Source organism: Erpetoichthys calabaricus, chromosome 10, assembly GCF_900747795.2.
Source record: "Erpetoichthys calabaricus chromosome 10, fErpCal1.3, whole genome shotgun sequence".
NCBI classification, from domain to species: Eukaryota; Metazoa; Chordata; class Cladistia; order Polypteriformes; family Polypteridae; genus Erpetoichthys; species Erpetoichthys calabaricus.
In genome coordinates, this window is record NC_041403.2 from 103,365,027 (window position 1) to 103,381,504 (window position 16,478).

At 37.2% G+C, this 16,478-nt stretch overlaps 1 protein-coding gene across 1 annotated transcript in view; it reads left to right on the plus strand.

Annotated features, from left to right (window-relative positions):
* The first annotated feature begins 1,569 nt into the window (after nucleotides 1-1,569).
* The window catches only part of LOC114659279 (collagen, type IX, alpha 3), an 80,883-nt gene continuing 65,974 nt past the window's right edge, over nucleotides 1,570-16,478 (plus strand). Inside the window, exons 1-7 of the mRNA XM_051932452.1 lie at nucleotides 1,570-1,643; nucleotides 1,787-1,810; nucleotides 5,622-5,710; nucleotides 11,416-11,609; nucleotides 12,321-12,374; nucleotides 12,534-12,587; nucleotides 15,465-15,506. Coding sequence (XP_051788412.1) covers nucleotides 1,570-1,643; nucleotides 1,787-1,810; nucleotides 5,622-5,710; nucleotides 11,416-11,609; nucleotides 12,321-12,374; nucleotides 12,534-12,587; nucleotides 15,465-15,506 — 531 coding nt within the window. The remainder of the gene's footprint in view (nucleotides 1,644-1,786; nucleotides 1,811-5,621; nucleotides 5,711-11,415; nucleotides 11,610-12,320; nucleotides 12,375-12,533; nucleotides 12,588-15,464; nucleotides 15,507-16,478) is intronic.

Genomic DNA, 16,478 nt, shown 5'->3' on the forward strand with positions numbered 1-16,478 from the left:
CTGGTTATGGCTATTATCAGCCTTTAGTACTGTTTTTAATTGCCCACCTTAAAGAAAATCATTCTTTTTGATTGAATTAGTCCAAAAGTACTACAAAACAGTGCCAGTATCTTAAGGGAGGTTTAAAGAAATATCTATATATCAGTCACTAGAGTCCATTCCTTTGTTAATCTTTCTTGTTTTACACATAATGAAACAGTTTGAAGGCAGCCTACCCACCACACATTTCCTGCATCTCAACTTGAGATCCAGTGGCTTGGGAGGACTCAGGTTAAGTCCACACTACTAGGTTTTCATGTAAAAATGCAGACTTTAGTCTCTGTTTTCACTTTTTGTCCACACTGTGTCAGTATTGTTAACCTTCCAGAGCCATATACATCTGAAAATACCAGCTCCTGCTCATTACAATTTCTCATTCCCTGTCTGGTCGAAAACCATATTCCAACATGGCTTACTTAGAAGAGTTACTGTATTTTCCATGGCTCTTTGGTGTGTTGCTTACCTGTATGAATCTAAACTGAATTCTGTACAGTTTATATGTTGCATACATGGGCAAAAGGCAAAAAAAATTATCAGCCACTACAGTTTGGTGAAATATCCTGTGGCTGGCAGCTTTACCATCCCTTCAGGGATATTTCTGCCATTGTGCGCTTGCCCAGTGTAGATAAATGGCTTCTTCATATGAGTTTTTGGTCATTTTTTTGTAGATGGAGATCAAGATACTTTTGTAAACGATGTGACAAAGCTATTGTGGATGGATGTCATTTTTGTTTTAAAACTACTATTTTGAATGAAAATCCACTAATGTAGTATGATGATCATAGCCTCAGTGTGATGAGTCTATGTTCTTCCTTATAAATGTGTGGGCTTCCTTCAGTGAATCCATTTCTCTTTTGCAGAAACTTCCTGTGAAAACAGGGACATGAAATTGCCTTTGTGTGTGTGTCCACTGTCATGGTGTTTTGATTACTTGCACTTTTCTTGTGATTAAAAATTACCTCACAATAATTAGCCCTTCAGAAAGAAAAGGATGCAGCCAGGATCAGTCCATACCCAGCCATGCCACTTAGTCTAGGCTGCTAATTTGTTTGACGTTTTCTGGTGAGTGTTGTTTCTGAACCCTGTTGCCTTTTGATTATTTGTTTGTTGATGGAGATCTAAGTTTCTGACACCTTTTTAACTAAGATCAGTTTTATCCTTAGAACAGTGTTTTTCAAGCATTGGGTGGGTCGCAAGTTGGTACTGTGTCTTTTTTAGTAGTGGGTCATGGTGGGTTGCAAAGTTGGTTGAGGCTGGATGCCACTCCAAAAATTGTGCTTGATCCCTTTTCCACTCAAACGATTGCACTCGATTCACCAATGGGGACCCCGCCCCACTCTGATGACCATGCTTGATTCACCTGTGTGACCCACCCTCTGACAATCATGCTCAGTTCACAAAGGGGGACACTCTGAAGATTGTGCATGATTACACAATGTGGGGACAGCTTCCCCTAGTGGGTCACAAAGACAAAAAGGTTGTGAAAAAACGCTTCAGAACATACTGTGGGATTGAACCCTGACCCTCATAATGGTGCTTTCAAATCTCAGCTTCTATAATGTCTTAGCTGGTTTGGACTGCAGTCCGTATTCAGAGTCACCTTGGTATGACAGTTCCGATCATTTAAACTCTTAACACCAGGCTTCTGGGTCCGAACAGGCTGAAGTAAGGGACTGACCATAGAGTGTGGCTTGTGGTGTAGTTACATTTCCTGCAGTTGATTAAATTTCTTTTCTTTTTTGTATAGGGAAGAGGAAGATCAGGTCCACCGGTGAGTACAACCAAGTATACGTCTCTCAGAGTGCTAGCATTGACAATTGGGAAACCTGTCTTATCTGTTTAAAATGTATTTTTTTTTTGCTCTGAATATTTTGTTTTCATTTACAACAGTTTTATATTTCAGAGTTTTAATTTTCAAATTCTTAAGTTCATATATTAGCTTGAATTTTATTTCCTTGTTTAAAAAAAACACATAATTTGCTTTCATTTTGTTTCTAAATGTGTCACATTGAAAGCCATTGCAAGCAGGCAGTGAGTTACATTGGGACTTGGCCTGGTTACAGGAGCTGCCCTTCTGATACAAACTGATGAATTACGACGCAGTGATGTCAGCTGCTTTGTCTGAGATACCAGTGAACTAGTGCTCATGGATGGTTTATTATTCAGTTTTCTGGGTTTTGACTTCTGCTTTTTTGTCTTGATTCGATTTTTGCTTAATGTTTATTCAATAGGATTTTCTTGGTAGATGACGTTTGTAATTATGTCCTGACTATGAGCAAGAAAAAAAGTTTATCTTTTGTTTTGAAACTTACTTCCACACCATCAAGAAAAATACATCTTTTTATTTTGTTTCTGAAAAGAACATGTATCTTCCAGTGAGCTTAGTTTTTAAAAAAACAGGAATACTTGAGGCAGTTGGTTTGGTGCGGCGGGTGTACATGTTGCAGATTTTTGGACCATTCCATATTTTTCATAACAGCTTGTATGTTTTAAAGGAGTGTGAACCTTCAGTTTGCAAACTGAGCAGTTTGTCTAAAGGTTTTACCCTCGCTATAAGTGTAATGAGTGTTATAAGTGTAGATTGTTAGAATTATGTGATGTAACTACTCTTATCACCAGATTATTGCACAGTTGTCACCTGGGCTTTCTATGCAAACAGCTACACAAGCACTTAGGAATGGATATTAACTACTGTATAGTAGAAAGACAAAAGAAGAAAAATAACAAAGTATAGAATAAACAAATTGTGGTGTCTCTTTGGACATTCGTATGCAGACTTTTTCCTTGTCCAAAGTGCTACAGTAAAACCTTTCAACTCCTGACTCCCCCCTTTTCAACACCTTGGCCTCTCTTTTGCCTGCGGGTTGCATTCTTCTCCTTCTCACTCCCGCACCTCAAGGTCAGTTATTGTTCTGGAGTTTTATTTAATATCTTGGGGACAGTTGTACAGTAGGTCAATCACTATTATTACTTCCAGGGTCATAAATGCCCACATACACTCCTGGTGCTGTGTTTTTAGGGCTCCATCTGCTGGCTCCAGGTTTTAAAAAAGCCTCAAAGCACTAGATCACATTTAAATGATCAGAAAACCCCCATGTAACTTATTTATCTAAACATACTGCAAGAGCCCAGGAATATGGCACAGACCTCTTTGCTGTCAGCTAACAGCCTGAGGGATTTCTAAACCACTAGCTACAAATCCATATTGTCCTGTTTGTATGTTTATGCTAATTGAGTTATTACCCCCAGAACACTCTCTGTTTGTTTTCTTCTGCAATATGTCCATTTTTGTGGCCACCACAATGAGATAGTTGTGGTCATATAGGGCCCTTCCTCTGTCTTATAGCACCCACTGTAGCTTACAGCTCTAGGCCCAATGCTGTCACTCAGCTCCAACAGAGTTACTTAATCTCCATGCACTTGGCAAGCTGTACATCACAGTGTTGTACATTATTGGGTGTGTCATGAATAACATGCTTCTGTAACACTGATACAGGCACCACACAAGCCAACGAGTATTTTTAATATGACACACTTGGCAAATACAGTTCACTCAATGGAAATTTACTTTGTGAAAGCAAGTGATGAGCAAAATTATTTGTGTGAAAGTAATATCGCAGTCAATTTGCTTCGGAAATAATTTACAAAACAAGTGGTGTTTTGAGACCAGCTAAATTTCTGCCTTTGACACATGAAAATTGGTGTTTAGTCCCACTCTGGAGGAGTGCAGAAATGCAAAAGTGCACCTACATGTCATTATCAATAAAGTTCTCAAGTGAAAGAAAAATTGCTAAAGTCATTTCAGTGTCACATGTAGTTGAGCCATGAAACTTGTGTGTGGTTGTTCTGGTAGTGCGATACCTGTTTCGTCAATTATGATGATTTTGGGATTACGGTCCTAAAGACAGGCACTATTGCTCACCTGTAAAATAAAAAGCACATGGCAGTACCACACTGATCTTGCAAATGCTTACTTCAACTCTAGTGCAGTCAGCATGTAAGCCAGCATTATTAACTAGCTCCTAAAGAAAAAAAAAACTTCTCCACAAACACTGAAAAGTTAATAGGATAAAAAAAAAAACAAAGGAATTATGAGCACCGAACAACAAGCTTTTTTATCAAATAAAATATGCAGAAGCACAGGGATAAATGTAAAAAGTGTCAAAACTTGTTTGTAAGAAGATGATGGAGTCAGGCCACTCTAAATGAATCAGAAGAGCTGATGCTGCCAGGTCAGCTTTTATCTATCGTATATACTTGCAGATAAGTCAGGACTTGATTTTATTGTATAATTTCTGGTATTTTATAATGCTGGTCATATAAGTCAAATGCGGAAAACTCACGCTATTGGTCCAAGAGATTATGATATGCTAATGCCCACCTGAGAGAGTAACCACGGAGCACACTGCCTTTTTTTTTTTTTGTGGATGTGGCAATACGCTCAGCAGGTATCAGCGTGTACTCCTAACCTCTCTCTCTCTCTTGTGCCTACGTGACCACGCGGTAACACCCGAACTATTCTGAAGCAACGTTTGCACTGATTTGTGTTTTTGTATCTCACACCCTCATACACCTTTACTGTAAGAGCATCTCTTATCTACGATGGAGCGTTCGATCAGAAGAAAATATGAAGCTGGTTTTAAATTAAACGTCATTGAAGTAGCGAAAGAAATTGGTAACTTCACTGCTGCAACAAAATTCGATGCGTCCGAGAAACTGATGCGAGATTGGAGGAGGCAAGAAGATGTAAAAGAAAGAAAAAAATAAGTGTTACATTTCTGAACGGGCATATAAGTCGGGGTCTGATTTTATGATTGATTTTTAAGACCCGACTTATACATGAGTATATATGATATGTTATTTCTGGCAGAATAAAGGAAAGCTCCTTTTTCAAAATGCTGTCTTTGAGATGTTTTTTCTTGTCAAAGCTAGTCCATTCAAGTGAATAAGGAGTTACAAAAACTAATGCCCTCTGTTAGAATTTGCCTTAGCAACTGGAGGAAAATATCCAATCTTGTGTTAGGAGTGCTTCAACCACAATACTTTAAAATGATCTAACTACTGACTATCAATGTTCACTCACACATTAAGTGTTTTGAAAATCAAAATTACTTTTAATACCTTTACTTGCCACAAAATCACAGCAGCATGGCTGCACGATTTTCACTGGCCAACAGTGTAGAAGTATTGTCCTATTTCCATCGCATCCTCAAAATGGAAGAGTAGTCACGCGGTGCTCACTTTTGTTTGTCTCACTGGGCTGTACCTGTTGCTTCTCACACACAAAATCCATTCCATTTACTTGGAGATGGAGGATAAATAATCTTTTCTGCTGTGGAGGTATTGATATGTATCAGTGCTCTTCTAGTTTCTATTTTTGTTCCATCCACATCAAGGACTGCAAATAAATTTATTATAATATACCCATATACAGTATCACTTGCAGTCATTTGTATAAGTCATCCTCCCAGTTTCTTGGCCAAAATGGATTTGGCATCATGCGTCCATCCACTCCTAATAAATACATGAAATTGTGCCCCCCAAACTGACACCATCTTTACTGTTCTGTTGTCTCAAACCAGAAATTCTAACCTGAAATCATGTGGGCATTTCCAGAAAAGGTCAGAGGTTGTGTATCTGGAGAGGAGTATTCCCAAAATTGTGTGGACAGGTAATGTACTTTCATATGTCCACCACATGGCCAAGTTCATCAAAACTTGTGACCATGCTACCATCATGATGCACCAGCCATCATCAATCCCAGGATGCAGTGGAGATTCTCAGCACATAAAACAAAAAGAAAATAAATGATAAAAAACAATGCAAAAAACACTGTGAAATAACTACACAACCCTACACTAATGGCCCTAAAAGAAAACATAAAATGTTTTATTTTCTGATTAAAATAGATGACATTCAATAGACATGTCAGAAGGATCGTATAAAGTTCAGTCTTGGCAGTGATTTTTTGAGCAAAGACTTATAGATAAAGTTAGTCGTTCAACCTGAAACTCAGATGTGATCTGTTGGAAAATGGGCTTTTGACATTACACACATTAGAACAATCTTAAAGAGAACATGCCATTCAGCCCAAAATGCTCACCATTTCTATTCACTAATTTCCTCTAAATTAACATCAAATTGAATTTTGAAGATCCTCAAAGTACTACTGTGTACCACACTACTTGGTAACATTTTTCATATGTCTGCGCATCTCTGTGTGAGGGAAAACTTTCTCACATTTATGCAAAATGTAAAAAAGTGTAACACAGTCCTCCTGTTGAAGAATTTATTGTAATAAAGTATCTATCTATCTATCTATCTATCTATCTATCTATCTATCTATCTATCTATCTATCTATCTATCTATCTATCTATCTATCTATCTATCTATCTATCTATCTATCTATCTATCTAAAGTAACAAGTGAAATCCATTATACTAATTTCCTTCATTATTTTGAACATTTCAGTCATGTCACTTCTTAGACTTTTTTTATTTAATCTAAAAAGGTTCAACTCCTTCCATCTCTCCTCATAACTCACAATCCTGGAATCAGCCTATAGTCGCTCTTCTCTGGACTTTTTCTAGCACTGCCATAACTTTTTTGTAGCCTGGAGACCAAAATCGTACACAGGACTCACTAGTTCATTATATAACTTAGCTATAACCTCCTTTGATTTCTACTCTACACATCATGATACATAACTTAACATCCTGTGTGCCTTCTTAATTTCTTTTCTAAACTATTCCAGATGTAGAAAGTGAAGAGTCCATTACAACTCCTAGGCACTTCTCGTAAGGTGTACTTTCTGTCATGATCTGATTGTGTAATTATTTTTTCTGGCTTTTTTTCACTTCTTTTTGATTGTTCCTTTTTCTGTTTAATGTTTTGGTGTCCACTGACTTCATTTTTGCGATTCATTTTTTTGAGATTCAGTTGTATTAACGGTCTTAAAAATACTATGTGTCTTCCTGTGACTATATTTTGTTTTCTCATGGATGCCGTCATTTTATGTGGTTTTACTTTAGTGGATAAGACCATAGTAAATTTGACAAATGTGAGGAAACCTCTCATCCAGATACTTCTGAAAGGTTGTCACTCTACATGGCAAGTGTTCCAGACTCAAAACAACTCTGCCTAAAGAAGTGCTTCCTGGCTTTAGTCCCTTCATTTCCACTGGTGTCTTTGAGTATGAAATTCACCCTTAAGGTGAAAGAATCTGATTGTTATGTCACTGTAAATCAGTGATGTCTGGGGTCATTCTGCACATGTTATTGGAGGTCAAGGGTAAAAAGGTCAGTTCCATACACTTCCTAGTATCCAAGATTGGATAACACACTTTTCCTTGATAGTGTACACTTTAGTTTGATTTAGAAACTCGCTTTGTTCTCTGACTTTGATTTTTATTGACACTAGATTTTGTTGAAGGACACGATGGACTTTGGGTTAAAGAATCTAGGCTTGGCTGTTGATAACATTTCATATTTTAGTCACGCAATCATTTCTTGCTTATCCCTGCACAGGCAATAACACTTTCATGTTTACATAACATTTGGATTTATTTATATCATACTGTATCTGCCACAAATTTGCCCAGTATTCTGTCCAGGTTCCATTCTAATGTTATCTACCATTTCTCGTAGTTTAGTAGCCAGCTTGTTAATTTTATTCTTAGCCAGATCGTTGATATATACTGTATTAAAATGAGCATCAGACATAGCACTGATCCCTGAGGGAGAACTTTAAGATCATTATATCTAAAAAAGTTCCATGTACCATAACCCTTGGCTTCTACTGTTTAAGCTGATTTTGCTACCATCTACTCACTGTACCCAGCAATCAGACATCACTTACATAACCACAAGTTGTGTGGCAGGTTTTCCAGAAAACACCGCAGACTATAGAACTTGATCCCAAATTCCATTATCATTTGTCAAACTATAGGAACTTGAGTTTGTTATTTGATGACAGCAGAGCCTTTTTTTCTGGTGTCTCTCCCAAACAGCTGGTGGTTATATAGATTGTGCCCTGTTGTAGTTTTGGAGACTTTCTGACCCTAGACCCAAGTAACATCTGCAGTTCTCCACCTGTGATCCTTGGAGATAATTTGGCCACTCGAACCATCCTTGTCACTGTGCATGAGGTCAAATCAGGCACATGTCCTCTTTCAAGCCGATTCCTAACATCTTCTTAATTATTGCCCTGATAGTGAAAACTGGCATTTTCAGCCATTTAGAAATTTTCTTATAGCCATTTCCTGACTTGTGCAACTCAGCAAACTTTTGACAGTTCTCAGCTCTTTCTCATTGAAAAGAAATTGTGTTTAATGAGAATTTCTTATATTTTATGTAATTAAAGGCTACATTTTTAATAATATTTTGAAATAGTAGATAAACAATAAAGATATCTTTTCACAGCCTATTTTGCTTTGGTTTACCAGGGGTGCCAATATTAGTGGAGAGCATGGCATATTGCTAATAGGTCTCATTGTATTTAAGAGCATTTATTATTTTACTTTGCCATTTATGTACAAATTTTATAACTTTTCCAGACGACTTGTACATAAAAAGTTAGGACAAATGATGTATAACATAATTTCCTGCATAACTGTGTCTGATAATCCTTTACAATTTAAAAAAAAAACGTAAAAAGGTTCAATTAAACTAAGTTAATAATTGTAGTAGTAATACATCTAATGTTAAATAAATATTTTTCTTTTCAGATTCAAATTACGATTGAGTGATTTATCTGAATTGTTACATGCACCTTAGAGAAAGACAGTGCCCATGTTGCAACCCATTGTTATTTCTGATTATAATTAATACTGTTGTGCTTTCAGTGGTTAATACAATCAGCTGAATTCAGTAAATTAAAATTCCTGGTAAGACAGTATAAATTTCACAACAAAGAAGAATAAAACATACCACATGAAAGTCTTTCAGTTTCTGCCACAGTCTTTATTATTATTAATTTTCAACAGGCTGTTCTTTGCTAGATTCCATATCTGCCATCTTGTTGGTTAGAATTTGGCCATGAATACTCTCCTGAGAAGGATGACACACAAATGTAGTCTTTAAATGGCATTCAGGTGATGATGACGCATGTTTATTGCAAAGAGCAGAGGTGCACATCTGTCTCAGTGGCATTTTAGATTCATTAGCGGAAAAAAACCATAATATACAAATTTTCATTCTTATTCTTCTCCCTGTAATGCCGCTTGGGTCAGCTTAACAAAAGCTAAACATAAATGAAATCTAACTCTTATATACATCTTCTTTGCAAATTTTATTTATTGCGTTTCAGTTGTAAAGTTTGAAATGCAAAATATGTTACTTTAGTAAGTGTAGGATGATGTATTTTTCACTTGCTTTGGATACAAATATATTACATGTGTTAGAAGTGTAGGAAATCAATTTGAGATGCGCTAAAAATGAAAATGAGCACTTTGTTCTTAATACATGAAATTAATAAAAATATAATAGAAATGTAATTATAATACTTATTTAGTATAAAATATGTATGTTGTAGGATTTGGTGGTGCAATGGTAGTGCTGCTGCCTCACAGTAAGGAGACCAGGGTTTGCGTCCTGGTACTGCCTGTGGGGAGTTTACATGTGTTCCCCGTGTCTGTGTGGCTTTCCTCCATGTGTTCCAGTTTCCTCCCACTCTCCAAAGACATGCAGTGTAGGTGAATTAGCCCTGGTTGTATGTGTGTGTGTGTTCGGCCTGCAATTGACTGGCACCATGGCCAAAGTTTGTTCCTGTTTTATGCCCTATGCTAGCTGGGATAAGCTTTAAGCAGATAAGCAGATTAAAAAATGACATGATTAGGTTACAGAATTGTTTGAAATATTTTGTAACAGTAAGATATCAAACTAGGGGCACACTTCATGTATTACTATTTTTATATTTGTTTTTTTGTGTGTGTGCTTAGTTCAGAGCAATTTAACATATGAAAAGACAGGGGGGTGATATTTTGGTTCACCTTTATATTTAAGTGCCATTACCTACACTTTACTCATAATTGTGCTGGGAGGCCTACTGTCCATGCTGTTTTGAACCTGCATCAGGTGTAGAAAAGAAAGGAACCATTTTTTAGGGTGCCACTCCACTCTAGGGCACAAGCATAAATATTCACACTTGGCCAAATAATGGACATTCATGTCTTTGGAATGTGGGTGGGAAACCAGAAGTAATCAAAAAAACACAGAGAGAACATGCATCTGTTTTTGAATATTTGTAATCAAGCATCATACAAAATGTTATGTACACACTCTGAATACTGACTGGAACATGCATCTGCACTTTATGGAATATGCATCTGTACTTATAAAACATTATCTGTGCAATAACTGTCATTTGTACTTGCTGCTCATCCAACTCATATTGCTCTATAACTTCTTTTATACGTACACATTTTATTTTATATGGCTTATCTATTTTTAACTTGTAAATTTTTTTTTTTTTAATTATTTTTTTAGCTTTATTGGATCTAGGCTGAGTGATTTGTTTTTCTCGTCATACGCATTTCATTGTATGTTGACCCTGTGTTAACCTATATATGACAAATAAACCTAAACCTAAACCTAACCTAACCTAACCTAAGAGCTGTTGGTAAGCCTGAATTTTTAAACAGGTCCTGAAAAATATGTCTTTCATTGTCTCTAGTCGTTTATGGTCAGTAAAACTTCTGCTATTTATTTTACCTCTCCTCCCTTCTCAGAACCCATTTAATCCTTGTGTAGGGTTTGTATCTAGCATTGGGTGCAAGCTCCCTTGTTGGAATAAGTTCTTTTGTAATTGCGGCATGTTACATAACCTAAAACTATATAGATATAATATAGAAAGGCGATATTCCTCCCTTAGTGAAACGACAGTAAGAAGTCACATAGGAGAAATAACTTAGCCTTCTCTAATGACGGTTTACGCTGCATAACAGACAAGGAAGCCATGACAGAAACCCAGTTCGAGAGTGGGAGCCCAATGTATAGAGTCTCCCATTTTCGACACTGCATTGGAAGGATTTTCCGGATAGGATGACGTTATCCCATCTGTCCGTCGGCTTCAAAGGTGTGCCAGGCAATGTTCCAAGGCTTTATACTCTTTCTCCATGTGCAGGCCCCCACTTAGGTGAATAATAAAATTCCAAACAAGGCAAAGAGAGGATACAATTTCATGCTGAATTTGACACACAGAAATAGTACACGTTGCCCATTTCACAGTTGTTCTTGACTTGTCTTGCCTTAAAATGCTTGCCTAGCAGTTCTAAATGCTGGGCCCCTGTACTAAATCTGGCTCAGCTGTACATGTGAGTAGATTTTAAATATTTGCACAGAGCACAGTGACATATTAAACTTATATTCTGATTACAGGGTTGCTGCTCGGCTTATCCAATATAGATCAGGCACAAAAGCAGGCAACAAGCCTGGTTTATTGCACCCGTCTATCACAGAACACACATATAAACTCACGTCTTGCCATTTTGGAGTCAACAATAAATCTTCCCTGCATAGGTTATGAGGAAGGAAATCTAAGTACTCTAAGAAAAACAAATCCTATAGACATGGTGAAGAATATGTAGGCTTAGTACAAAGCACTACCAGAGCCTCATCACTCACTCCACCTGCTTCAGGAACAGCTTCTTCCCCAGCGCCATAAGATCATTGAACTCTGAGTAACCTGATCCTGATCCACTGTGTACTGTACCCACCTGCTGGTTTATGTGGAATTGTGCTGTATGCTATATTTTCTTCACTCTTATATGTTGTTTTTATTTATCTTCTACTAATCTTATTTATCCACTGAACTCACAGCAGCTGTTAACTCTTTGTAAAGCACCAGTACAGCCCTGGCGCTGTTAGTCAGAATGCTATTGGCTGTCAGAAAAAGAAATAAATACAACTGTGCTGAATGGCTGGCATGTAATCACTAAGTGTGACATAGCCAATGATTTTCCAACAATGAGATCAGAGACTGCAGTCAGCAAATAAGACATTCCCCAAAGCTAGAAGACGCATAATGTGACACTGGCTTAAGTGGGAGAAAGCCAGCGATTTTTAAGTCGTTTAAATTGATATGCTCCAATGGCAAGATTGGCAAATCTGTCGTACTGCAAAATTAGAAGTCACGTAATGTGACACTGGCTTTAGACAGCTTCAGGACTGTGTTATGCTGTCACACTCCAGGCTTTTTAGAAATTGTGTCTCTCTCAGCCATTCAGTGACATAGTAGACTCAGGCTGATGTACTGTACCGGTTTTTGTTTATTTCTTGTTTAGGGTCCATCAGGGGCAAGTGGATTGCCAGGAGGACAAGGTCCACAGGGACCCACAGTGAGTTTGCCATTCCTATTTTTAAATTGTTTTGTTAGAGGTGTTGTACACTGTGACACATCTTGGTAATCTGAGGGTCAAGTAGCAGTCAGCAGACACTTGTATTTGCTCTGTAGTTGAAATTATATATGTGAGTTTCATTCTTTTTTATTTTTTCAGGGTCCTGAAGGACTACCAGGACCTTCCGGCCCACCTGGCCCTCCTGGACCACCAGTAAGTATTGCAATACAGCGCTGATAATGTGCATCACCATACTTGAAAAAAGTATTCATAGTATATTGTTTCAAAGGCTAGGTACATCTTTCTTTTCTTTGATTTCATGAAATTATTTATCTCTTTTGTGAATGAATGAAGATTTTCTTTTGAGAAACACAATGGCATAACTCTCTTCAGGTACTTCTCTGTAAAAGGCAAAAGACTTAAATACGCTTTCTGTTTCATTGCCTATGGTGTGTATTAACACGCCAATCTCTTCTCTTTTCATAGTTGTCCTGAACCACACAAAGTGTTGATACCATATTGATCAGTTTTTAGATATTTTAAGCTTCTCATTTTCTTTCAGCATTCTGGGTCTGAATTCTGTACCCAGTAATTATCTATGTGGAATTGGCACATTTCTTTTATATCTGAATGGATTTATCTCCAGTGTTAGTGCTAAACATGTATAGATTAGGTTAATTTGTGATTCTAAAATGGCCCAGTGTAAGTGTTTGAGTATGTCTGGCAATGGACATGTGATCCATCCAGCATTGATTTCTGCCTCACAGCCTGCTGGGATGGACTCGGCTCCCTGTAGCCATGGACTGGATATGTTGAGTGGTTATGAGCAAGCTATGTCATTTTCTTCTATTTGTATGTTCTTTACTGATGTCATGCTAAAGGTGTTCTGATTTATCTCTTTCGGTCTAATTTTACTAACACATTTCCAAGTTAGTGTCTAATCGTTCAACTATATATACATTATACATAGTTAATTGACAAGGTTATTTCTGCACATTTGTAGTATATATTCTAAAAACAAAGGACTGAATGAATGTAGGAGGTTAGAAAAAGAGTCTGAACTGGGAAGACCTTGCATATGCATATGGTAGTCATTATCTAAACTAAAGGATTATTTGTCCTTCAGAGGGTTAGTACATGAACTGAGAAGACCACATACATTGGCACAGTGCCTGCACTCTAACAAGGCTGATCGTTATGAACTAAGCCTTATGCAGTACTAATTTCTTTTAAATGTAAACTGATGAACAGTTAAATCCACTGGAAACCAGTTCTGTCATCTACATTCTTTCCAACATTGGAATAGTAGACCAGTATTAATAAAGCGGATGTGCAAATATTTCATGAACGTGGATTTGGTACCCTAGAATTAAAGCAAAGAGGAACAGAGGAAATCTGAGAAATTGTGTAGTTCTGTAGATACTGTGTACGTTATATAGTTCTATAAATCAATTACATATAATAAAATGATGTTATTTATATAGCACATTTCAAATGCTCAGAGTGCTTCATACATATTCAGAACATCACAACAGGAACAGAAGCACAGAAATGCTCAGTAAATACCACTCGAGTGAAACCTGTAACAAAATATTAAACACCAAATCAAATAGAAGTACATGAAATACAAAATTCTGGATTAAAAAAAGAAAGCGGGAATAAAATAGAAAGGGTTAACTGACAATAAACAGATCATACATTTTGTGATACATAGTACTATTATAAGGACCTGGACAGAAAGGTGAGCTGAGAAAGGGGCAAGAATGTCAGGGTCAATGGTATACTTTCTTAAATTAGGGCAGCTTATGCTAATTCATACTTTCTCTTTGCTTCAGGCTGTATGAAATTTGGATGCAATCTATTACATATTTAAACATTTCATCTAATTTTTCCTTATTTCAAATCAGGCTTTATCTAGCTCTCCCCAACACCCCAACTCACACAGTTCTTATCGCTCGTTCCTTTTAAAAACCTTAACAAAAATACATTCAGATCACTATGGAGCTGTTGTTGATGAGAATGTCGCTTAAAGAACACGATCTGCTTTTACTCCTTGCAGCAGGCTTGTTGACTGCTCTGACTGTATTACATTTCCAGCTCCTCCAGAAGAGTAATTTGTTCCCATTTTTGATTAGTTTCTTTAAATCTTAGCTTTGTTTAGTCTGCTGATCATACATACAACCCCAGCAGCAAGGTTTCACTCTTGGCCTAATGTGCTAGCCACTTATTCATTTAATTTTCTTTTATTACTTACATTTTTGTTTCTGGCAATTTCCTGTTTTTTGTTTGTGTGCCATTGTGACATCACTGCAGTGGTCTTCAGGTCATGTCAAATATTAAACAATATAACTTCCAAAACTAACAATTTTTGTGTTTCCAACTGCCCAGCTTTTACAATCTCTATTTTAAGGCCATCTTATTCTCTCTGAGTTGTTTTTAAAGAGGGAGATGCAGTGGTAAGAGCTACTGCCTTATGGGCCCAGTGTCCTGTGTTCAAGTTCATCACCTAGTCTTTGGCAGTGTGGAGTTTTTGCATGTTCTCCGCATGTCTGCACAGTTCTTTCTTCGGGACCCTGGTTTCCCTCCCAAATCCCCAGAGATGTCTGAGTTAGGTTAATGGGTGATTCCAAAGTGGTCCAGTGCTGGTGGTGAGCTCTGTGACGGCCTGCACACCCTGACCTGAGACTGTTCCTGCATTGCACTCAATGTTTCCAAGATAGGAATTCAGAATCTCTCAACCCAGAACTGGTAAAGATGAGTGCGAATTTGCAATGATATGCATACTGATTTATAGACAGAAATGGATGATTGCATTGTATTCCTTTTGATTTGTTAGAGGTTACAGTATTATAGATAATTATGGGACCAGGCAGACATACTGTAGGCATTAAATAAATACAGACCAGAGGAGGTCATTTGATCATTCAGCCATTCTCCAGATTAAGAGTTTTCCGCTAGTAGTGGTGTGTAAAATGAAGAAAACCTAAATAAGACTTGCTCTCATTTCAAACAATAACATTAGTAGATCCTACTGTCTGCAGTTATAAGTGTTTTTCTTCTTTCTCAGTTAATCATTTTCATGTTTTCTAGGGTTTGCCTGGTGTTTTCCCTGATGGCAGTGGTGATGTTGTGGTAAGAATATTTAAAATGTGTTTCCATTAATTCAAAATCTAAGTACAGTGTTTTATATGCTTTCCTCTTTCTCATTTATTGAAGACATCCAGTACTGTACGTTATGTTTATGATAATTGCTGAAGGTTTATAAAATTTATGGTGTTTGTCATACCCTTATAATAAAACCACCAGTTAGCTATGTGTATAGAAAACAGACACAAAAGCCTTTATCTCAAATCAGTATCTCATTTGTTCTTGCTTACTTGACTTTCTGCTCTGTATTCTAATTATTTTTGGTTTATAAGGTTAATTGGTGATGTTAAATTGACACTAAATGATTGAGTGGAGCCAGTGCCGTGATCCTCTAACTGGACTGAGTGAGTTCAGACAGTGGAGAGGTGGATGAGTAGAGAGGTTTTCTTTTTTAGTGTCAGCTTTTGGTGCTGGTTTTTCGTAGCAAGCTTTTTGTTATTTCATTTACTTGTATAAATTCAAATGAATTTAACCATACTATCGTATTTTTAAATGTGTATAGCTTGTATGTAAAACCCTTTTAAAAGAACAAAAAAGTTAAATAAAAAATAAACTTAAATTTAATTAATGTACATGCTGTGACTAACAGTTGTTTCTCTTTGAAGTCAGTGTCCAGTCCTTCATCTGGTTTCTGTTACGTATTAACTTATACGCCCCACTATTCATTTGATTATATCTGACCAGCATTAGCGTCTGGCTCCTGGACTTATTGTATTGTATGCCTTACAGCTTCTCCAGGGTGCTGCTGTGCCTCACAGCTTCAAGAGTTGGCCTGGTCACTGCCTGTGTTGAGTGTGGTATCTCTCTTGTCTGCATGCTTTTTTCTTTGGGTACTGCAGACATTTTACCACATCTCAAAGATGTGCAGGTTAAGTTAACTGGAGACTCTAAACTGATCATGCCCTTTGATGGACTAGTGCTCTGTCCCTGTCCAGGCGGGCATCCAATACTGCTCTG